Raw genomic sequence first — 25677 nt, forward strand, 5'->3', positions numbered from 1 at the left:
GAATAACCAGAGAGCAATAAAAAGGCAATTAAGAAGCAAAGTAATAGAAGAACGTCCAAAAAAGGTCAGGGTGGCCCTAGAGATAGCAAAGATAAAGAAATGCTGGTACCACAGTTTAAACAAGACCAAAGTCAGGGTGGGGACAAGAAATCAGGGTGGGAAAAGCTTTAGAAATATTTTTCTAAATTATCAGATTGTTACCTTTGGGTTCCTGTTCTTCATCATCACTGTCTGAATTGTCCGTGGCCGTTATGTGCTTTGGTTTAATGTTTTCTAAGAAAAAAAAAGTAAACAGATTTTTTTGCTCTTTAAAGCTAATACACTGAGATACCAAAAGTAGCATCAGACCTAGGGTGTCATCCTATTATATGCAAAGGGTGCCGTGTGCCACTAAATCAATTTAGTATAGTCCTAATAATAGCAAGTCATTCCAAACAAGTATCACCCCCCCCCCCCCCCCCCCCACAATACTATGTTTAAAATGTGCAGGCCACTCAATGTTATATACAACAAACCTACATGAAGGCTGACAAGACAGCAAGATGCCAGCAAGTAAGTCTTCCACTTGTTATTTCACATACAGGGTAAATATACTAGGATGGGAGTTCTATTGAAGATGGGATTTTACCCATAGCATTCCGGTTTGATATATAATCTTCTAGAAGGTGAATAAATAAGAAGTAGGATCTAATTGGTTGCTATGGGCAACATTTTGTCTTCAATAGAACGCCCATGTTGCACTGCAGGTGAGGCTGATGTAACATGAGCAGAGAGAGTTAGATTTGGGTGAGTTATTTTGTTTCTGTGCAGGGTAAATACTGGCTGCTTTATTTTCTTACTGCAGTTTATATTTCAGTTTGAACAAACACCCCCCTAATCTAACTCTCTCTGCACGTTACATCTGCCCCACCTGCAGTGATACATGGTTTTGTCCATTTGAGAAACAAAATTAGCTTTGCAATCAAGTCTGAATTAGGCCCTGTGTCCATTCTCAAGTATATAGTAATCAACAAGAATTCCCCAATACTGAAGGAGCATCATACTGTGTACTGTACATATCTGTCACTTACATAGAGTAACCCCTCCAAAAAACTGGAAACTACTCCAGACCATATTCTGTCAAAAGAGTTATAAAACCAATGGTGCAAAACAACAGCTACAGTGGCTGAGAGCCATCTTCCCAATCATAATGTTACTATTTCTAGTGCCAATGCTCCTTTACCAAAGAGGAAATTCCTGAATCACTTTGCTGGAGAGCGTAATGTCTTTAAAGCATTTTAGGTTCTTATAAATATTATTTTCTCCTACTAGTAGGTTATTGACACAGTTGAACGATATGGCGCTTTGCTTTCAAGTTCATGTTAGACAGTTGCAAGTGATCAAATGATCTATGGTTTGCTATTTAGTTTAACCCCTTCCTGACAGAGCTAGTTTTTGCGTTCCTGACAGAGCCATTTTTTTCAAATCTGACATGTCTCACTTAAGTGGGGATAACTTTTTTTTGCTTTTACTTATCCCAGTGATTTTGAGATTGTTTTTTCGTGACACATTGTACTTCAAATTAGTGGTAAATTTGGGTCGATACAGTCTGTGTTTTTTTGTGAAAAATACCAAAATGTCGTGAAAAAATGGAAAATTTAGCGATTTGCAAAATGTTAAATTTTCTGCTTGTGAGACAAATAATCATACCACTCAAAATAGTTAATAACTAACATAGACCATATGTCTACTTTATGTTGCCATCATTATTTCAACTTCCTTTCAATTTTTTTGGACACTAGGAGGCTTACAATATGAATAGCAAATTCTCAAATTTTCAAGAAAATTTCAAACACTGATTTTTTTAGGGACCAGTTCAGTTCTGATGTGACTTTGAGGGACTTGTATGTGAGACACCCCCATAAATGATGCCATTTCAAAAACTGCACCCCTCACAGTATTCAAAACAGCATTTTGGAAGTTTGTTAACCCTTTAGGTGTTTCACAGGAATTAAAACAAAGTGTAGGTGAAATTTCAAAATTTCATTTTTTTTGCAGATTTGCAATTTTAATACATTTTTCTAAGGAACACAGTACATTTTACTAGAGAAATGTGACTAAAAATTGATTCCCCCAATTCTTTTGTTTTCATAAATATCCTATATGTGGCCCTAGTGTGCACGTTGACCAAACCACAGGCTTCATAATAGAAGGAGCACCTACTTGATTTTGGAGCCTCCTTTTTATGAGATTATTTTTTAGGCACCATGTAGGTTTCTAGGCACCATAAGATGCTAAAAGTTAGGAACCCCCCCACAAGTGACCCCATTTTGCAAACTACACCCCTCAGGGAATTCATCTAGGGGTATAGTGTACATTTCAAACCCCCAGGGGTTTCACCAATTGTGGTACAACTGGGCAGTGAAAATGAAAAATTAATTTTTTTACACAAAAATGCAGTTCTGGCTCCAAATTTGTCATTTTCACAAGGAATGAAGGAGACAAAGCACCGCAAAATCTGTGCCCCAATTTCTCCCGAGTACCGCAATGCCTCACATGTGACCAAAAAATACCAGTTGGGTGCATGGCAGGACTCAGAAGGGAAGGAGTGATTTTTGGATTTTGCAGCTCAGATTCTGGTGGAATTTTGGTGGGTGCTATGTCGCATTAGCAAGACCCCCAAAGCACCAATACAGTGGAACCCCCCTACAAGTGACCCCATTTTGCAAACTACACCCCTCAGGGAATTCATCTAGGGGTATAGTGTACATTTCAAACCCCCAGGGGTTTCACCAATTTTGATACAAGTGGGCAGTGAAAATGAAAAATTACATTTTTTTACACAAAAATGCAGTTCTGGCTCAAAATTTTTCATTTTCAGAAGGTATGAAGGAGAAAAAGCACCCCAAAATCTGTGCCCCAATTTCTCCCGAGTACGGCAATGCCTCACATGTGAACAAACAATACCAGTTGGGTGCATGGCAGGACTCAGAAGGGAAGGAGTGATTTTTGGATTTTGCAGCACAGATTTTGGTGGAATGAATGGTGGGTGCTATGTTGCACCAATACAGTGGAACCCCCCCACAAGTCACCCCATTTTGCAAAGTACACCCCTCAGGGAATTCATCTAGGGGTATAGTGTACATTTCAAACCCCCAGGGGTTTCACCAATTTTGATACAAGTGGGCAGTGAAAATGAAAAATTACATTTTTTTACACAAAAATGCAGTTCTGGCTCAAAATTTTTCATTTTCAGAAGGTATGAAGGAGAAAAAGCACCCCAAAATCTGTGCCCCAATTTCTCCCGAGTACGGCAATGCCTCACATGTGACCAAAAAATACCAGTTGGGTGCATGGCAGGACTCAGAAGGGAAGGAGTGATTTTTGGATTTTGCAGCTCAGATTCTGGTGGAATTTTGGTGGGTGCTATGTCGCATTAGCAAGACCCCCAAAGCACCAATACAGTGGAACCCCCCCACAAGTGACCCCATTTTGCAAACTACACCCCTCAGGGAATTCATCTAGGGGTATAGTGTACATTTCAAACCCCCAGGGGTTTCACCAATTTTGATACAAGTGGGCAGTGAACATGAAAAATTACATTTTTTTACACAAAAATGCAGTTCTGGCTCAAAATTTTTCATTTTCAGAAGGTATGAAGGAGAAAAAGCACCCCAAAATCTGTGCCCCAATTTCTCCCGAGTACGGCAATGCCTCACATGTGAACAAAAAATACCAGTTGGGTGCATGGCAGGACTCAGAAGGGAAGGAGTGATTTTTGGATTTTGCAGCTCAGATTCTGGTGGAATTTTGGTGGGTGCTATGTCGCATTAGCAAGACCCCCAAAGCACCAATACAGTGGAACCCCCCTACAAGTGACCCCATTTTGCAAACTACACCCCTCAGGGAATTCATCTAGGGGTATAGTGTACATTTCAAACCCCCAGGGGTTTCACCAATTTTGATACAAGTGGGCAGTGAAAATGAAAAATTACATTTTTTTACACAAAAATGCAGTTCTGGCTCAAAATTTTTCATTTTCAGAAGGTATGAAGGAGAAAAAGCACCCCAAAATCTGTGCCCCAATTTCTCCCGAGTACGGCAATGCCTCACATGTGAACAAACAATACCAGTTGGGTGCATGGCAGGACTCAGAAGGGAAGGAGTGATTTTTGGATTTTGCAGCACAGATTTTGGTGGAATGAATGGTGGGTGCTATGTTGCACCAATACAGTGGAACCCCCCCACAAGTCACCCCATTTTGCAAAGTACACCCCTCAGGGAATTCATCTAGGGGTATAGTGTACATTTCAAACCCCCAGGGGTTTCACCAATTTTGATACAAGTGGGCAGTGAAAATGAAAAATTACATTTTTTTACACAAAAATGCAGTTCTGGCTCAAAATTTTTCATTTTCAGAAGGTATGAAGGAGAAAAAGCACCCCAAAATCTGTGCCCCAATTTCTCCCGAGTACGGCAATGCCTCACATGTGACCAAAAAATACCAGTTGGGTGCATGGCAGGACTCAGAAGGGAAGGAGTGATTTTTGGATTTTGCAGCTCAGATTCTGGTGGAATTTTGGTGGGTGCTATGTCGCATTAGCAAGACCCCCAAAGCACCAATACAGTGGAACCCCCCCACAAGTGACCCCATTTTGCAAACTACACCCCTCAGGGAATTCATCTAGGGGTATAGTGTACATTTCAAACCCCCAGGGGTTTCACCAATTTTGATACAAGTGGGCAGTGAACATGAAAAATTACATTTTTTTACACAAAAATGCAGTTCTGGCTCAAAATTTTTCATTTTCAGAAGGTATGAAGGAGAAAAAGCACCCCAAAATCTGTGCCCCAATTTCTCCCGAGTACGGCAATGCCTCACATGTGAACAAAAAATACCAGTTGGGTGCATGGCAGGACTCAGAAGGGAAGGAGTGATTTTTGGATTTTGCAGCACAGATTTTGGTGGAATGAATGGTGGGTGCTATGTTGCACCAATACAGTGGAACCCCCCCACAAGTCACCCCATTTTGCAAAGTACACCCCTCAGGGAATTCATCTAGGGGTATAGTGTACATTACAAACCCCCAGGGGTTTCACCAATTTTGATACAAGTGGGCAGTGAACATGAAAAATTACATTTTTTTACACAAAAATGCAGTTCTGGCTCAAAATTTTTCATTTTCAGAAGGTATGAAGGAGAAAAAGCACCCCAAAATCTGTGCCCCAATTTCTCCAGAGTACGGCAATGCCTCACATGTGAACAAAAAATACCAGTTGGGTGCATGGCAGGACTCAGAAGGGAAGGAGTGATTTTTGGATTTTGCAGCACAGATTTTGGTGGAATGAATGGTGGGTGCTATGTTGCACCAATACAGTGGAACCCCCCCACAAGTCACCCCATTTTGCGAAGTACACCCCTCAGGGAATTCATCTAGGGGTATAGTGTACATTTCAAACCCCCAGGGGTTTCACCAATTTTGATACAAGTGGGCAGTGAAAATGAAAAATTACATTTTTTTACACAAAAATGCAGTTCTGGCTCAAAATTTTTCATTTTCAGAAGGAATGAAGGAGACAAAGCACCCCAAAATCTGTGCCCCAATTTCTCCCGAGTACGGCAATGCCTCATGTGTGACCAAAAAGTGGCAGGACTCAGAAGGGAAGGAGTGATATTTGGAGTTTGCAGCACAAATTCTGGTGGAATGATGGTGGGTGCTATGTCGCATTAGCAAGACCCCCAAAGCACCAATACAGTGGAACCCCCCCACAAGTGACCCCATTTTGCAAACTACACCCCTCAGGGAATTCATCTAGGGGTATAGTGTACATTTCAAACCCCCAGGGGTTTCACCAATTTTGATAAAACTGGGCAGTGAACATGAAAAATTACATTTTTTTACACAAAAATGCAGTTCTGGCTCAAAATTTTTCATTTTCACAAGGAATGAAGGAGAAAAAGCACCCCAAAATCTGTGCCCCAATATCTCCCAACTACGGCAATGCCTCACATGTGACCAAAAAATACCAGTTGGGTGCATGGCAGGACTCAGAAGGGAAGGAGTGATTTTTGGATTTTGCGGCTCAGATTCTGGTGGAATGAATGGTGGGTGCTATGTGGCATTAGCAAGACCCCCGAAGCACGGTGAAATTATGAACCTAATATTCCATAGATGTGTGGTATATTTTAAAACACTCCTTTATACATAGGCCGGGTTTGTCGGGGCAAGTGTCACACTGGAAAATAGTTTGCTTTCTTATTCCCTTTTTATAGCAAACTTTGCACCTTTTTTGTGTCCTGCCCTTTTTTCCAGTGGAGGGGATTTCATCAGGAAAATGCTGCCCTGGTACAATACGGGGGCCAGTACTAGAAGTACTGGGGCCCTCTGCCTGCTGGTTCCCAAATATTAGGCCCTTTATGACTTCCTCTTGAAAGTGCATAAATGTCCCCCTCTGGCCGGTAGAACGGAATAGCACGTAAGCGTTATACAGTGCCATCTGGATGATATACACGGCCACCTTCTTGTACCAGATTTTTGTTTTCCGCAGGGCACTGTACGGCTTCAGTACCTGATCTGAAAGATCCACTCCGCCCATGTACCTATTGTAATCCAGGATACAATTAGGTTTTGAGGTGTGGGTACTGGTACCTCGTACAGGGACGGAGGTGGTACTGTCTCCGTGAATTGTTGTCAGTATAAGGACATCCCTCTTGTCCTTATATTTGACCAACAACATATTTTCGTTGCATATTCCCCTGCTTTCACCCCTTCTCATTACTTGGGCAATGTGCGTTTTTGGGAGGCCTCTTTGGTTCTTGCGCACAGTACCGCAAGCTGCTGTACCTCTTGAACCAAGGGCCTTAAACAGGGGGATGCTAGTGTAAAAGTTATCCACATAGAGGTGATAACCTTTATCCAGGAAGGGGTGCACTAAATCCCAGACAATTTTCCCACTAACACCTACGAGGGAGGGGGGGCATTCTGGCGGTTCAATTCTTGAATCCTTCCCTTCATAAACCCTAAACCTGTGGGTGTACCCTGAGGTGCTTTCACACAGTTTATACATTTTTATGCCATACCTTGCCCTCTTACTGGGAAGGTACTGGCGGAATTTAACCCTTCCTTTAAAATGTATAAGGGACTCGTCGATACAAATAAATTTTTCAGGGATGTACACCTCTTCAAATTTGGCACTGAAATGATCAATGACCGGCCTGACTTTGAATAGCCGGTCAAAGGTGGGATCATCTCTGGGTGGGCACTGTGCATTATCGGTGTAATGTATAAATTTAAGAATTGTCTCAAATCGAGTCCGGGTCATGGCCATACGGTAAAATGGAGTACTGTACAGAACATCTGTACTCCAATATTGCCTAATTTCTGGCTTTTTTACTATGCCCATATGAAACACCAGACCCCAAAACGTCATCATCTCTACTGCATCTACAGGGGTCCACCTAGCAAATGATGACGTGGGGTTTTGAGCAATAAACTGCTGGGCATATAAATTAGTTTGGTCCACCATTAAATTTATAAAATCATCAGAGAAAAATAATTTGAAAAAGTCAATTTCTCTGAGACCTGTGGAATCAAATTGGATTCCTGGCATGGCCAAAAACTCAGGAACCTGGGGCTCAAAATTGTCTGGTGGTGGGGTCCATACGAGATCAATTGTTGGGGGGGGGGGGTCTCAGCTGCTCTACGGGGGCGTCTTTGAGGGGGTCCCTCATCACCAGAGGAGGAAGAGGAGCTTAAGACGAATCCTTCAAATTCCCCGCTTGCATCACTGGCTGTGTCAGAGTCAGAGGCAAGCATGGCATATGCCTCCTCCACTGAATACATTCTCCTGGAAGACTGGGAGGACATTTGGGAGGACATTTGGGAGGACATTTGGGATGCCATTTTTATTTTTGTGTTACTGGTAGTGAAATGTTTCAACACGTGTATAGTGTAGGGGGGGGGTACAAACTTTATTTCAACCTGGGGGGAATGTAGTGTGTAATGTGTATGTAGTGCAGAAAAAAAAAATACTTTATACCAAAAAAAAAAATTGAAGGGGTTAAAAAAAAAAAAATTGAAGGGGTTAAAAAAAAAATTGAAGGGGTTAAAAAAAAAAAAGGTCCTGCGCCAAAAATTGAGCACAGATGTTGGTCAGTAACGTCTGTCACTGAACAGCGCTCAAAGGCAACAGGAATTTGATCAAAAAAAAAAAAAAATAGATCAACCCTGTGCCGAAAAAGCTGATCAGTGATGTACGTCACTGATCAGCGCACAGTGGCCACAGGACACCCACAAAATCACAGTGTGTGTAAAAAAAAAATTAAAAAAAGACCCCACAGCACTCACAAAAAAAAAAAAAAGGTGATCAGTGATGCGACACTGATTACCAGTGAGGGGCAGCAGGTGCACAACCTTTGGTGCAACTGACAGGTATATATAAAAAAAAAAACCTCTGCGCCCCCAAAAAGTTGCTGATCACCTCAGATATGGTGATCAGCACAAAAGGCGGGGGTAGCAGACACAAAATATACACTCTCTATCACTCTCTGTCACTATCTCTCTCTATCTCTCACTATCTATCACTATCTATCACTATCTATCACACTGCAGCAGCAGCACTGACAGTTATATGTATAAAAAAAAAACTGCACCCCCAAAAAGGGGGGGTAGCAGACACAAAATATACACTCTCTATCACTCTCTGTCACTATCTCTCTCTATCTCTCTATCTCTCACTATCTATCACTATCTATCACTATGACACTGCAGCAGCAGCACTGACAGTTATATATATAAAAAAAAAACCTGCACCCCCAAAAAGGGGGGGTAGCAGACACAAATCTCTCTATCTCTCACTATCTATCACTATCTCTCACTATCTATCACTATGACACTGCAGCAGCAGCGACAGTTATTTATATATAAAAAACCCCTGCACCCCCAAAAAGGGGGGGTAGCAGACACAAAATATAGCTCTCTCTGTCACTATCTCTCTATCTCTCTCTATCTCTCTCTCTCTATCTCTCTATCTCTCTATCACACTGCAGCAGCAGCAGGAAGTCTCAGGAAGTCAGATCCAGGAAGCGTCCAGCACGCTACAAGCAGTGATCAAGTGATCAGGTAAGGTATTTGCAAGGATCAGGTAAGTATTAGCAAGGATCAGGTCGGTATTCACGGCAGACAGGCACGGTGACCGTTCTGCACGCTATTCCAGACCGGAATGGCGTCTGCAGCGCAGTCACCGTTAGTTTAAATGTCGCGCCTTGGCTGTGATTGGTCCGTGGGTCCCACGGACCAATCACAGCCTTGGGGGCAGGTGGGGTGAGGGTGGGGTGAGGTGTCATCGTCACCGATGACCCCCTCATGCCCCCTGACGCCCGGCGGTGATTGACACCTGTGTTACCGAGCGTCTGATTCGCTGGTAACACAGGAAAACGCTGTAATTGGCTGTTCACACTGAACAGCCAATCACAGCGATCGCCGACGGGGGGGCGACATCGCAGCCCCCCCTGGGCATGCAGGGACATGTCTGCTGTCAGGGACAGCAGACATCGTCCCTCTGTCACTGCGTCTCGAGACGCAGTGACAGTTTAAAGTCATGACGTACATTTATGCCATGTGTCGGGAAGTACATCCCGGCCATGACGTAAATGTACGTCAAATGTCGGGAAGGGGTTAATTTCACAACTTTTGTATAAAGGAAGAGAAAATATCTATTTAATGCAAAAATGCATGTACACAATGCAGAACCTCAGATGGACCCCTCCAGCTGAAAATCAGACACTGAGAAGCTTAAATAGACAATTTACTTTAAAACAAATTAGCCATCAATAACCCCAGCAGAGACAGTAGGAGTCTTAGATTTTAGGAAGTTTACAATTATTTGTCTCTAGCACAATAGAGGGGATGCAGTTAGAATCCCGGCGGTCAAAATCCCGACGCCGGGAATTACAGAGAAATTCTAGATGCCCCTATAACTTTGGGGGAGATAGAAGAAGCAATAGCATTGATACCGACAGGTAAAACACTGGGTATGGATGGGATCCCACAAGAGCTATATAAAAATATGGTAAATTCTTCTCCTCCAGGTTTTTGGCTTTATTTAACGGAATCTATGAAAATAAGATCTTACCTGAATCTATTTCAGAGGCGCTGATAACAGTAATATTAAAAAAGGATAAAGAACCTAAGAAAGTAGAATCATATAGGCCTATCTCCCTCTTAAACAATGATGTTAAAATTCTTGCTAAAGTATTATCTAAAAGATAAAATCTTGTCCTGGATGAAGTTATAGTTTGGGACGTCAGTCCTTTAGGACGTTAGGGGTCTAGTATCTGAAGGGTCTAGTTATAAAGGGTCATCTTAAAATTAATAGCAGCGTTATACCCGCGTTAACCCGAAGGAAACCAGAAGGCAAAGAACAAACCATCATTACTGCTGAAGGACTGCATTATACCCAAAAAACTCAGGAATATCATGTGGCCTCAACTCACCTTTGCCATGAGTGGACCAGGCCCACCACCCCTACGGCTGAGAACACCTGGACTACCCCCAGCCCTACCCCTCATGGTGAGCATGGAGCTGTGAGGGGAAGCAGCAGGGTCAGCCTATGCACCAACACTTCACCCATCAATCCCTTGTAAAAGTGTCAGTCCCCTGCAAATGTGTGTTCATGTCTTTTCTCTCCCCCCCCCCTCTCCTGCAGCACACATCAACCCCACCATGTGCTTTTTCCTGTATTGTGTACCTCCGCAGATTGCACACCCTGCCAGCGCTGACCTATGCAGTGCACCAAGCTGGTTGCCTCAGATGGTATCTCCGCGGACAGGATGTGGATCACGTGGATGTTTCTGTGCAGGGTTTATCATACTACTACAGAAGTATTTGCTTTCCAATATATGCATTGGGTCCTTGTATGGCTCGCCCCTTACAGTGTAACCTTCGTAGTGCGCCCTCCATGGCTGCCTCATCTGGTGCACTTGTGAATGGGATGAAAAATACATGGACCTGAGTATACATTGAAATCATCCATTTTGGGTAGTTTCTTTTAGGGGTAATCTATTTCACCCTGGGTAATCCTACGCAGAGCGCCTAAAATGGCTGCCGCACTTGGTACCTTGTCAGGGTGGAGTACACAACCCATGGAAGTTATTATCCAAAATGCTGCACCACTCCTGCATTATGCTTACTGTGTGCTCAGGGGCTTTTGTCTGTGACATGTCTGTTACTGTACCTCCAACATCCTCTGTATTATGTGCATTGTTTTTTTTTAATGTCTGTAAGCGCCTTGAGTCCTGCTGGAGAAAGTGCGCTATATAAATTTTACTTACTTACTTACTTACTTATACATAGATATCAAGCTGGCTTCATGCCTGGAAGATCTACAACTTTGAGAAGGTTGTTTTTACAGCTACAGACCCAACAAGATGGTAGGCAGGAAGCTGCTGTAATTTCACTCGACGCAGCGAAAGCTTTCGATACAATAGAGTGGAGCTATCTCTGGGAAACTATGAAATGGATAGAAATTGGCCCAGTATTTATCAATTGGACTAAATTGCTGTATGAGTCCCCAGCCGCTAGATTCTCAGTCAATAATTACATCTCCTCCAGGTTTGACATTAAAAGGGATACTTGGCAAGGATGTCCAATGTCTCCGGGTCTCCTTGCCATAGCCATAGAGCCCTTGGCATGCCTCATAAGGAATAGCACGGAGATAAGGGGAATTTATATAGGAGCACAGGAGGATCGGATCACGCTGTATGAGGACGATGTGCTATTATTTGTGCATAATCACCTGGAGGCAGTACCGAAGGTGGTGGAGATGGTGGAGAGATTTGGGGATTCTCGGGCCTTAGGATCAATTGGAATAAATCATGTATCCTTCCTATGGAGGGACCGTGTCCCCTGAAAAAATATGCCCAGGCCCCCTTGAAATGGGTCAAGTTCCAGTACCTGGGTACATGCAGTGGTCGAAGTGGAAATTTTGAAGTGGGGGTATGGAAATTTTGAAGTGGGGGTATGGAAAAGTAAAGAGTGAATATAGTGCGCACCTTCGGACACCCCCCTGTCCATCAACGTCCCCTGCCAGACTGCCCCGATGTACAGGGGTATTACAAAAGCACAATATGCGCTGCTGAGTGATCAGAGAGCATCCTGAGGGGGAAAATTTTTTTTATCTTCAGATTAAAGTGGCGGTATGGCATACCCCCGTATACCGCCCCACTTCGACCACTGGGTACATGGGTATCAAGGGACACCTCCAAGTTTGGCATTATCACATTTTGGGCTATATTACCTTGCAGTACAAATGGCCCACATTAAAACTTGGGCATCGAAATAGGTAGAGAGGATAGTTTTTCAGAGATGAAAAAACATATCCACGGGACACACTCCCCTACAGATGTTACTGAGTGGTAATATGAGGAAAAAGTGGCCACCAATAATTAAGCAAATGACCTTAGTTTGGAAGCAGGTAGAAGAACTATTGGGGAATAAAGGAATAGACCCAGAAACACCGCTCTATAATGCTAGAGTATTGACAGAAATGGGGAATCTGCAAGTAAGGAAGGTATGGGGAGGAAATTGAATGAAAGAGTTGGGCCAACTATATGAGAATGAGGAATTTAGATCATTCCAGTCGCTAAAACTTGAATTTTCCCTCCCAAATAAATATTTATACAGGTATATCCAACTACGAGATGGTTGTAATGTTCAATTTAATGGAGGTATCACGAATTTGAAACCCTCACTAACTAAAAAACGAATGAAAAGATGTCCTAAGAGACATGAGGTTTCCTTCCTATATAGGGCCTTTAGCCAGGAATTACATAATGACGACCTAACGGAACTAAGAGCTAAATGGGAGGGTGATTTGGGTCCTATAACCAGGGAAGATTGGCAGGGAGCTCTAGCAGATATTTGGCTGGCAACTAATCAGGCAAGATCCCAACAGGTCCAATTGTATATAGTACACAGAACCTATATGACCTCAGAGTTATTATTTAGGATCGGAGGTAGAAAGAATGCTAATTGAACTAGATGTGCAACTAACATAGGAACTTTCTGGCACTTACTCTGGACATGCCCAGAGGTGGCTGAGTTCTGGGATGCAGTGATTAAAGAGTTACTGTAACTGCCAGAGGAGTTCCTAGGGAGGGTTGCACGCCGGCAGCATGTGTACTATCTATTATAGAGAGAGCTTTAATGGATAAGCACTTAAGACAATTTGTTATCATAGCAGCTTGTACCATGGCTAAGTTCTGCATAGCCAGGAAGTGGCTGGCCAAAGATGGGCCGGAATTAGAGACCTGGAAAGCTCTGGTAAATGTATCCATTTAGCAAGGGGCACAGAATCTACCTTTTGTAAAATATGGAACAACTGGAGGGAAAATTAATGATGAGATGATGAAAGGAGGTCTAAAAAACAATAGGCTAGGGAAAATAAAGTTAACCTAATATGGGGGTGGGGGGAGGAGGGGTAGGCGGGGAGTATGGGGGTAAATAAATAAAGATGTCATTTGTCTTATTCTTTTATATGGTATGTATATGTTATGCTGCTCTCCTGTCGATGAATGTAATAGAAATAGAAATGGAAATAAGCCTGGAAATCGTACAGTGAGGTCTGCTGCCCCCAAGGGATGTGAAGGGTTAAATTAAAACACTAAATCTAATCCACTCAATTTAAATATACACGCTTGGCAAGTAAAATTAACATAGGAATTGATAACTAAGCCGAAGCTCGGCTAAGTAGAATAAAGTATATTCACTATAATAAATTAAGATCACTATTAAATTGAATTAAGAGTATCAGACACTTGGAAACCGAGGGTGGAAATATATAAAGGAGGTTATGTTACACCAAGGGTAGCAAATATATATAAGAAATAAATCACTAGGTGCTAGAATATAAAAATATGAAATGAAAAAGATATTAATAGATTGGAAGGGTGAGAGCAGAACCCCCTAATGATGCAAAAGAAAATTGTAACAACATAATATAAAAATGGATAAGATTAAGATATTTCTTGATGGAAAATTAACAGGAGAAATGCAGTAAAAGCATATATATTTTTATTGTCGTGTAAAACAGAAAAAATAAAGTTGAAATTTAATTTTTTTTTGAGATTTTATCTGCAAAGTGGTGAGTGCTCTTATTGCTTGCTTTATATATATATATATATATATATATATATATATATATATATATATATATATATATATATATATATATATAGAGAGAGAGAGAGAGAGAGAAAGAGAGAGAGAGAGTCTTGGTATAACTGCACTCCAAGCCACAAATGTATAAAGATGGGGTGCTCCTCTATGGTAGCAACATATGCTCCTATAATACAGGATACGACGGGCCCTTCAGGGTCCAATCAGGGCACTCACCAGCAAGCATAACAGGAAAGGTTTAGTACATCACCAAATAGTGGGGGACTGCAGTCCTGGTCGATGTTTCGGCCAATGTCCGGCCTTTTTCAAGAAGACAACCACACAACCAAGCAGTAGCAGAGATTGAAGGTTGGTTGTGTGGTTGTCTTCTTGAAAAAGGCCGGACATCGGCCGAAACGTCGATCAGGACTGCGGTCCCCCACTATTTGGTGATGTACTAAAATAAATCTTTCTTGTTATGCTTGCTGGTGAGTGCCCTGATTGGACCCTGAAGGGCCCATTGTATCATATATATATATATATATATATATATATATATATATATATATATATATATATATAGGGATGAGGGATAAGCTGCACACACGTACTGAATTCAACTCCTGAGTGCCTGGCACAGATATGTTAAATTTGTAGATATACAAACTGATAGCCAGCAACATCAGATAAGCAAAAAAAATCTTTTTTGCTTATCTGATGTTGCTGGCTATCAGTTTGTATATATATATATATATATATATATATATATATATATATATATATATATATATAGATATATAGATATATATATAGATATATAGCGTGGGGGGAGCGGACCGGCACTCAATCCTGACCGTGCAGCCTGCTCCGGTGCCTTCCAATACAAAGTGTGTAGCTTGAAGAAACAGCGGCGGCACTCGGAGACTTGTGGAAAACAGCTTTATCAAAACATCAACGGTGTGCAAACAAAGACCGACGTTTCGGGGAAGAACCCCGTTTTCAAGGTGCAGAAGTGACCATAATATATATATATATATATATATATATATATATATATAGTTAGTGGCAGATGCGCAATTAGTTTAGTAATACAACTCAGGTGCATGAAAGGGAGGGGTAATACTGAGTAAGTAAGAAATCCATGGTTTCCCTCATCTCACTGAATGGTATTAGTAACCAGTCTTGAACACTACATAATAGAATTCAGAGATATTGGTTACACATATTTGCGCAAATGTATGATTTAAGCCCCCACGTCGTCGTCAAGGCTTCTCTGTATATTGGGGGTCCCTTTAAAATCGGGGTGCCGATAAAATGATACAGTAAGTACCAGTTACCTAATTCTTCCTCCATTGTAGCACCTTTGTTGTGGCTGGAAACACCCAGAACTCTGTTGAACAAAATAGAAAAAGCACTTCCCCAGACACCTAAAGGAAAGAGAAAGAATACTAAATTATTAACCATAAATTCCAGTATAACGCAACAGTGTATTTGCCATTGTTCCTAGACAATAGTTATTATATTTTTATTTATTATATAATTATTATAAAGAATTTTTGTTGCCAATATAGATGTGGTCTTCAATTACTCATTTCTACTGATGCACGTAGGATGGGCTGAGTAGTTTAGGGTGCACTGTTTACACTAAGGTGTAAATTTATGTATGTTGCCAAAAGCAACCAATTAGATACTTCTTTTTATTTATTCAGCACCTTCTAGAAGATAATCGATATAATCTGAGTAGTTGCTATGGGCAACATTCCAATTTTAATAGAAATACATTTATCTCAGTGGCGTAACTTTAAAAATTGCGCCCCCCCCCCCCCTGCCAGAGGTTTCTGGTGCCCCCCCCCCCCCCCCCGCCACCCGCCACATATAAATACATACTATATGTATACTTACATATTCAGGAGTCCGGCTGTCAGCGATGCGGGTGGGAGTCCGGCTGTCATTGGCGCGGGTGGGAGCTGGAAGGCCTGTCAGCGCTGCAGTGGTCCCGGCTCCCGTCCTGGCTTCATTCTGATTATATGAAGAACGGACCATCACAAAATGTCCGCCGCCATATAGCAGACAGTTTCAGAGAACTGTCTGCTATATGGGGGCGGACATTTTATGATGGTCCGTTCTTCCTATCAGAATGAAGCCAGGACGGGAGCCGGGACCACTGCAGCGCTGACACAGTGACAGGTATCCCAGCTCCCACCCACACCGCTATTACAATAGCACTGCAGCCCCCCGGCGCCCGCACTCACACTGCGCCTCCCCGCGACCGCGGGGGCTGCGGTGCTATTGTTACGCCACTGATTTATCTCCTAGAATCCAGATGCAAAATGCTCCTCCTCTTCATTTAACTTGAATGAATCTCCAGCTGCTGTGGGCCAGATGTATTAAGCCTGGTGAAAAGATAAACTGGAGATAAAGTGGAAGGAGATAACGCACCAGCCAATCAACTCCCAACTGTCATATTTCAAAACACAGCTGGCTGGTGCATTATCTCCTTACATTTGATCTCCACTTTATCTCCAGTTAACTCTTTTCCAGGCTTAATACATCTGCCCCTGTGTTTGGTATTTAAACTGTTACAGGCCTACGCTGCCTGTTTCATTTTAACGTTATTCTCTCATGTGACTGCTCTTATTTGCCTCAACTTTCCTATATTGTATAATACATGTCTTGTGTAACAACCCTCATTTAGAAAACCCAAACACACCTTTTTTCTATACCCACCTGTTTATACATATCCATACCTCCCAACTTTTCATGTGAAGAAATAGGGACACTCGCGCGGCGAAGCCGCGCGAGCTTCCGAAAAGGGGGTGTGGCGTATGCAAATGAGGGCGCGGCTTATGCTAATTAGCCGCGACCTCATTTTCATACGAGAATAGACGCTGTGCGCATGCGCACAGCGTTTATTCTACTACATTGGGGGGTCTCCCAACTGCCACCCCCCCGCAGCGGGACAATGCCTGCCGCGGGTGGGACGTCGGGACAGGACCCGAAAATCGGGACTGTCCCGACAGAATCGTGACAGTTGGGAGGTATGACATATCTAATACAGTAGAAATGTAATATTTAAAATAAATTGACAGAGGCTTCAGCCTGGTATTAAGAATGGTTTACCTTCCTCTGATAATCACTGAACAGATCAAATGAAGCTCACTGATATAATACCGAGTTGAAACCAGGTTATAGGCACCCCCTAAACCTAATAGATTAAGATTTTAGAAAATCTGAACTTCCATAAGCATGGTTGTTGAATCCATTTGGGATTATAAAATCTTGGAACTTCCATGCATACTAATTTCTACTAAGTGTCCCAAGGTGGGTGCATAACAATTTCCGGTCATTGACAGGAGCTGGGTGCTGCACTGTAACATTCTATGCACCACCCAGCTCCTGTCATAGTGTAGGAGCTGGCACTTCATTAAGACCGGTCCCCGGGGTCAACCCGGACCCCAGAGTGATTAAAATGGGGGTGCTAGTGGTGAGGCCACGCCCTCTACTTGCAATGCCATCCCCCTACTCTTAAGGCCATGCCTCCTTTTTTCCAACACGCCTCGAAGTTTGGCAGCATATAAAGCAATACTGGGAGTGACATTTAATAGAATGCGACCGGTCCTGGTTCCAAAAATCTGGGGGTGCCCTGTATTTTGAAACCAGCACCGAGCAGCTATCACCTTCTGTAGCGCTGTCCCAGTGCTACAGAGGCTGATAGCGTCTTGGCTAATCAGGGCTGAGCTATGCGTCTCCATGGAGAAGCATCGGCCAATCACGCTATCAGCCTCTGTAGCGCTGGGACAGCGCTACAGAAGGTGATAGCTGCGCTGGAGAAAGCCGGCTCACCCCGCTGTCAGTGTGGGGTGAGCCGGCTATGCTGCAGACAGACCAGCGCTGGATCCTGGAGTGGTAAGTATATTGGTGTAAAATTGAGGTGTGTGTGTGTGTGTACGTGTGTGAAATAAAGTTATACTTTTCTGTGTGTGTGTGTTTTATTTTAACATTCTTTTTACAGGTGGACTACAAGTCCCAGCGGGCCCATTTAAGCCCCGCATGCGGGGGAGGTCTGCTGGCACTTGTAGTTCTCCTGCATAGAGCAATGTTAGGTATGTGAGAATTAACCCTATCAGGCCGGCATCCTCTGGCCACAGACCCCGGTGACAGCCCCGGGCTTCAGCCCTGGACAGGTGAAGCCTGGGGGGACGACCCCTTTATTGGGGGGGGGGGGAAGGTCAACACTCCTCCATGTACCCCGTCCAAAGCTGACCAGTCACGGTGTTCATGTTTCGGCCGGGGGACCTTGTATAAAAAGTGTCCCCCGGCTGTGGCATGACACAGCAGGCTGTTGGAGCCCGGTGCTGGTTTCAAAATACAGGGGACCCCCAGATTTATTGTCCCCCTGTATTTTTGGAACCAGGACCAGTCCAAGAGTCCGGGGCTGGTTTCAGAAATACGGGGGACCCCTATGCTTTTTGTCCCCCGTATTTTTGGAACCAGGTCTGGCTCAATGAGCCCGGGCTGGTTATGCTCAGGAGGGGGGACCCCACGCCATTAAAAAAAAAACCAACACTTTAACACATTTTTTTACAAAGGACCATGCACAGATCTCAATGATCTGTGCAGGGTTCTGGCCAATTCGCATATCAGAACCTGGTCTACATGTTTGGCGATTTTTAGACACATTTTCAGGAATACGCATCTCATTAAATATGCAAATTGTATACTTTTCAATGGGAAAACATCTGGATACGAGTTCCAGCGTGACTGAAAATCACACTTTAAGAATTTTTGGTACAGTACTTGTTTAGTTTCACGGCGGCACTTCCCAGCAGATCATATGTAAATCATATGCAAATCACATGCAATATTTGCATACAATTCGATCTGCAAAGCAATTTAACACACTTCCACTATCCAAGTCAGCCCGAAGCGTGGCGAGCGCAATGTGCCCCGCAAGGGGACGTGGTACGCATACTCCCGACCTGTTCATACCCCCACTATCCACATCGGCGTGGAGTTGATATTATAAGGTGTGGCGAGCGCAGCAAACCACCGAGCCCGAAGCGTGGCGAGCGCAGCAAGCCCCGCGAGGGTCAAGCTTAAAACTAGCATGAAGTGTGGCCGCGGAATAAACATCCAGTAATCCATGTCCGCTCGCCACGCTTCGGGCTCGTTTTCCGCGTCTGCTTGCCCCGCTTTGGCCTTGGTAGCTCGCTGCGCTCGCCACACTTTAGAAAATCAGCTCCGCGCCGACATGGATAGTGGGGGTATGAACATGTCGGGAGGACACTTACCGCATCCGCTCGCCACGCTTCAGGTTGACGTGGATAGTGGGGGTGTGCTAAATCTCATCGGGGATCGAATCGTATGCAAATCGCATGCAAACCGCATGTAATATTTGCATACAATTTGCACATGACGCGATCTGTTGGAAAGTGTCGCCGTGAAATTAAACAAGTACCAAATTTTCTGCTGTTTTTCGCATATCATTAAATATGCGAATACAGGGTAAAAGTGCGATTTCGGCTGTTTTTTTTGGGGGGAAAAAAATCGCAAAAATAAAATGTTCGCATCTCATTAAATGTCACCCTGCATATCTGCAAAGGTAGGGACGTCATTGTTACTACTATCTCTTATATATTTACCCAGATCTATCACTCAATCTGTGAATGTGGGTATAACGCTGGGCAGAGTCATAGAGTGAATCCCCCCCCCCCAGCGTTGTACACACACCCAGCGTTACAGTTATGGGCTATATAGCACCTGCAGCCACCTGTTTGCCCAGTGGCCGATCTCCACACTGTGGGCCTTATTCTGGTTGGTGCGGCCGGGCCGTACGCGTACGTCCCGGGATTTTTTATGATCTGCGCATGCGTACATTCGCTAATGCGCAGGCGCGAACACTCCACAACGCTTACGGACGGGTCTCTACGTGCGAAAAAACCTATACGCGAGTGTACGGGCATTGGGGGCAGCATAGGGGCGTGATGAGGGGAGCGGCCGAAATAATGAGGGAAAATGGGCGTAAATATGGGCGTACACGGGGGTGTGCACTAAAAATGAGCGGTGCTACTACCGCACGATCGACTGAAGCACCGTTCATTTCGGAAACAAAACAGGCGGCCGCCAACCGCCATCTCAAACCACCCCTACAGATACCGCATGCCAGCGTGCGCCTGGGTTTGCTAATTTACGCTGCTTACTACCAAACACATACACCTGAATGTAATAACCAATGCTGCAGTCTATTAAGTACAAACCATGATTTCACTACCTGCAAGCCACACACAGCACTCAAACACATTGGAAGCTTATCTTTCTATACTTCTCTACATTTAAAGGTTTGTTTAATTTAAGGTAAGAATCTTTTTAAGACCTGCTTATATATGCTAAGGTAGGTATTTGTTAAACAGTTAGACACATTCACTACGTGCTTTCATAGACTTTACACAGTAGCACACTCATTCTACACAAGTCGACATGTGTCAACGTGTTCACTCTAATACAAACATAGGTTTTGTATTTATGATACAGTAACATAAACCACATCTAACACCTACAAAGGATGTTTCAGCAATGTTTTAAGCCCATGGCCACTATTTTGCACATTAATTAATTCAATCAATTAATTAATTTTCATAATTATAGTTGAAAGGCAAGATTTGCAGGTCCATATATGTGAAGGGTATGCCAGCGTACACGGACGTACGCTCACTCTCACGAGCGGTGACATAAGCGGAGTTTTCTATTGAAAACAATAGGGACCCGTCGTGCAAGCTGGCGTACGCTCAGATTTCCGCAAGAAGTCGGCGGGAAGACGGACGAGAGACGTCCGTAAACGGTGGCGTACGCTCAGTTGTACGCCAGTTGTCGGAGTGTAAGGGCTGGCCCGTCCGTGTACGTTGGCGTACGCTCAATTGTACGCCACTCCCCTTTGACGTTGTTTCTGGCCGTACGTATGCGGCTGAGTTGTGGGTGAGTTGCGGCCGCGTACGGATAGCGTACGTTAATAGCGAACGTACGCACGTTTGGCCGCTACGATCAGAATAACCCCCTGTGTCCCTCTCTCCACACGGTGATCCAGGGATAGGCTCCACCCAGGGGTGGGACTACTAGCGGTGCAGCTGCGGTTCAACTTCACCGAGGCCCAAAGAGTAGATGCCGCGGGACCCTCCACGACACAGGCTATTGCAGAACCCTGGGTGTCAGGTGGACGGGGATCACCTGGGTGAGCTGGTGGCGGCCGCGGGGGGTAGTGGCTAAGGAGAGCCTGCGCTGTGGACTTCGTGTGTCATTGCTGGTCCCCTCCTCTCCCCACCACTGATCTTGTTGCTGGTCCTGGCTATGTCTCCTCCCGCTCTGCCTCTGCCACTGAATGGAATGGATCTGCCGGCTCCTCTCCTTCTTGCTACTGCCGTCCACCCTCGCTATGGCCCGCTACGGCTGTATCCCCAGAGCACGGCGTAAGGAGCATGCACAGGGGGTGGGGGAGAAAGGATCAGGCATGGCGGGAGCACGGACAATTGAGCAGGCGGGGGGCGGGAGAAAGGAGCATGCGAGGGGGCACATAGAAAGCAGCAGACGGGGGAAGCAACGGGGAAAAGAGCAGGCTCAGGGGTTAGGCCTCAGGCACAGGGGGCATGGGGTAGGGATCAGGAACAGGGGGCACAGGGTCGGCATCAAGCACAGGGAGCATTGGCAGCAATCACTAACAGCGGATACACTACAGCTGTAAGCGCGCACTAACAGGGAAGAAAGCCATTCACAGCACGGCCACACCCCGTTCAAAAAAACATATTTCACGCAATAAAGACTTTCCCATGTTAAAGCAAAGTCCCTTAGGGTGCATACACACTGTACAATTTTTTTGACCAATTTGGTTGAAAGACATTGCCATTGAACCCAGTGTCCTGGACTAAAGATGTTGACTAAAGATATTGACGACAGATGAAAGAAAAAAGATCTAGCTACAGTTTATAGGCTCATTTTGAAAGATATTCAAATTGAGCTGCATGCACAGTTGACGAACAATCTTGATGAACAACTGGCGGGTATGCGCATCATCATTCATCGTTTGTTTGTTGACAATATCTTTTGTCAACATCTTTCGTCCAGGACACTGGGTTCAATGAAAATGTCTTTCAACCAAATTGGTCAAAAAAATTGTACAGTGTGTATGCACCTTTAGGATGGTGTGAAGAGCGCACAGAGGGCGCGATGAATCACCTAGTACAGACTATATCTAGACAAGAAAAGTGCTCTCCACCCCCTTGATAACATCTCTGCAGCCTTAAATAAAAAATACCAGCCACACACATAATTACATATTACAGATGGAGCTGCTCTCATCTGAGCGGCTCCCATCATGCAGTCCGCCAACCCGTGCTATTGCCATCCTTGGCAATGGTCATGCGAGCATGTGAGATGCTTGCGCATCCACGTCCGCCGGCCCGCCCTCCACCAGAAGCCGCCAGATACTGAAATCTGGCACGCTGACGGCAAGGGAGAGAATGAACCCATTTGTACATAGTAGTTGTAGGTTGAAAAAGACTTGCGTCCATCAAGTTCATCCTTTGATTACCTTTGATTATCGGTTATATTCTTGGATGTTTTTATCTAATAAATGATTGCCTTGACAGCATTGATGAGGGATCACGGCAGAATGGGCCCGACTTCTGAAGTTGTCAGCCTGTTCTGCTGATAATGGCCGTGGATTGTCGTTATCCGGGTCGCAGATCGACAATCCACAGCTGTTTTCGTGGCCACGCCCCCTTTGCGCCAAGCGGCAGACGGGACATTGAATCCCGCCTGTCGTTCTGCGGTCAATCTGACTGCAAACGGGCCTGGATCACGGCTGTCGGCGGGGATCGACAGCCGTGATCCCACATTGAATATCCCCCCTAGTATCTCATTTCAAAGTACTGTAAATAGGCTGAAGTTGTTTTCATTATTTGTGACAATAACCCCCCAAAAATGTTTTGCTTAACTGGCAAGGCTAGATGCCTTCTTATACAAACTCTTTACTTTGACTGAAAAGCCATCCTCCCAAATTTAGGTTCAGGTAAAACAAATATACTTTATATGCTACTGTACAAAAACAAGAAATAGAAATAAAGCTTCGGTACTTATGTATTATCTGGGCGCCCAATTTTTTCATTGCATGCCACTACTTAAGGCATGCGATGCGATTTTTCATTGTAAAGAACTGATTCTTAATTGTATAGTCAACCATGGGTGATTTCATACCCCCACTATCCAACTACGCATGGAGTTGATTTGCGATCGCAGCGAGCCACCGAGCCCGAAGCGTGGCGAGGGGACGCGGATTACCTTACATGCATTCTGCGTCCGCTCGCCATGCTTCGGGCTCGGTGGCTCGCTGTGCTCGCCACACTATATGCAATCAACTCCATGCGTAGTTGGATAGTGGGGGTATGAAATCACCCATGGGTGACTATACAATTAAAAATCGGGTCTTTACAATGAAAAATCGCATGAATTGTATGCCACTATATTGCATGCGATGCGATGAAAAAATCGGGCGCCCAGATATTTCATAAGTAAAAAAGCTTCCTTCTGTCTCTTGTCAAGTACCTCTTGAATTCTTGATATGGAACCTCAGAAACACTTAGGGGAAACCAGTTTTTCAGTGTAAATGATTGCCGCTTTAAACAAACTGGAAATTTCTTACCAAATCTCTCACTTTCTGAATCTCTCATCCTATTAAATTTCACCCTTAGTGTCTCACTGTCAGAGCAGTCAAGCAGTGATGTCTATAAAATTTTGTTGTAAACAACAGTTCTTTATTAATCCGCCTAATAAAAGAGGTATATGTAGAGAGCCAAGGTATGCCCAAAACCACTAGGAATTTATTGAATTGACTGACATCCAAAATAGGAAATGCATGATGTCAACTAACTTTTTAGTAACAGAAGAACAAATAAATGACTGATAAGTCTGGAAGCAACAGGTGAGCCATCTATGGTCACCAGAATAACAGTTCTAAATTTACAGTAAATGTGATGAGAATATGACATCATTTCACAAATCCAAAGCCAATAAAATTCTCATTAGACTACAAATTAACTGACGTTGAAGCAGGCATTCATGACGCACTAGTAACTGCAACACAATGTAACAACATGAAATGCAGTCTGAGGGACATTGATGATTTTTCAAAGAGGAAATGATGCAGATTGGCAAAATTCCCCACATCGATATATTGAAGTTCTTTTTTTTCCCGATATCAGTCCATTTTTGTTTTTCAGATTGGCTGGCACAAAATTGACAGAGATTTTATAGCTTTCCCATAGTCTTGCTTCTGATGTAAATGTGATGGTAGTCAAAGTATAAAATATTCTCTGGCAATGTATCGGATCGAAAAAACTTTTAAAATGAGGGCAGGATCAATATGCGCAATTAATTTGTAATGTAAACATAAAGGGCCTTATTCTAGTTCACTCTTTCTGGACAAAACCATGTGCACTGCAGGGGGGCAGATGTAAAATGTGCAGAGAGAATTAGATTTGGGTGAGTCATTTAGTTTCTGTGCAGGGTAAATACTGGCTTCTTTATTTTTACACTGCAATATAGATCTCACTTTGAAGTAAAACCCCACCCAAATCTAATTCTCTCTTCACAAGTAACTCACCTTTTCATCAAAGCGTACCCTTCCAATGCGTGAACTAGCTGGTTCTCCGACCCCTTGCCAGTTTATATCCTGCTATCTAGCCACCACCCACTTGCTTGCACCCTTGTAATCTGTCTGTCTCCCCTTCCCACTAGATTGTAAGCTCCTCCGAGCAGGGCCCTCTTCCCTCCTGTTGTCAAAGCCCACTTCTCTTCACATTTCACTCACAGCTCTACTATACTCAAACACTCAGTGACCATCTCTGTCTGCATACTCATCTCCATCATTGGCCTCAAGCCTCTAGTTGTATGTTATTGAGTCCTCATTACTTATATTTAAGCTGTAATGTGTATTGAACTGTGGCACTCTTTATTTGTACTCTATTTTTGTTATTTATTCAATGTTATGCCAAGTTTTGTCTCCCTGTATTGTTCCTTTGTATGGCACTGCGAAACACTTGTGGCGCCTTATAAATAAAATTATAATAATAATAAAATAACATCTGCCCCACCTGCAGTGCACATGGTTTTGTCCATCTAAGAAGGAACTTGTCAGAAAGAGTGAACTAGCATAAGGCCCTAAGGGGCAGATGTATTAAGACTTAAGCTGGGTACACATATATACAATTGTCGGGCCGTTCTTCCGTTCTGGGTCGGACAGCCGTTCAATTGTATATGTGTGTACACTGTCCCGTACGAGCGATAAACGGCAAAAAACTGTCTTGTCCGTCCATACTCGGTCGGTCGATGGTTCTTTGCAGTTTAATTTTCATCCGACAGGACGGCCTCATATCGGAACAAAAGTGCAGTGTGTACGCACGTTCGATCGATATGCTGCCGTCCTTGCGACTATACTGCCAAAGCTGGAACGCCCATGTGGGCGTTCCATAGCTGCATAATCTCTCCTACAGATATA

General features: G+C 43.8%; 1 protein-coding gene across 3 annotated transcripts in view; it reads right to left on the minus strand.

The window, feature by feature from the left end:
- The window catches only part of PLA2G4A (phospholipase A2 group IVA), a 234620-nt gene that overhangs the window by 37230 nt on the left and 171713 nt on the right, over positions 1-25677 (minus strand). For all 3 annotated transcript variants that reach the window (XM_083156746.1, XM_083156745.1, XM_083156747.1), the window contains 2 exons: positions 15473-15562; positions 202-273 (listed from right to left, as the gene is read on the minus strand). In XM_083156746.1, the coding sequence (XP_083012872.1) occupies positions 202-273; positions 15473-15562 (162 nt within the window). The remainder of the gene's footprint in view (positions 1-201; positions 274-15472; positions 15563-25677) is intronic.

Source organism: Crinia signifera, chromosome 8 (assembly GCF_055691185.1).
Source record: "Crinia signifera chromosome 8, ASM5569118v1, whole genome shotgun sequence".
Taxonomy (NCBI): domain Eukaryota; kingdom Metazoa; phylum Chordata; class Amphibia; order Anura; family Myobatrachidae; genus Crinia; species Crinia signifera.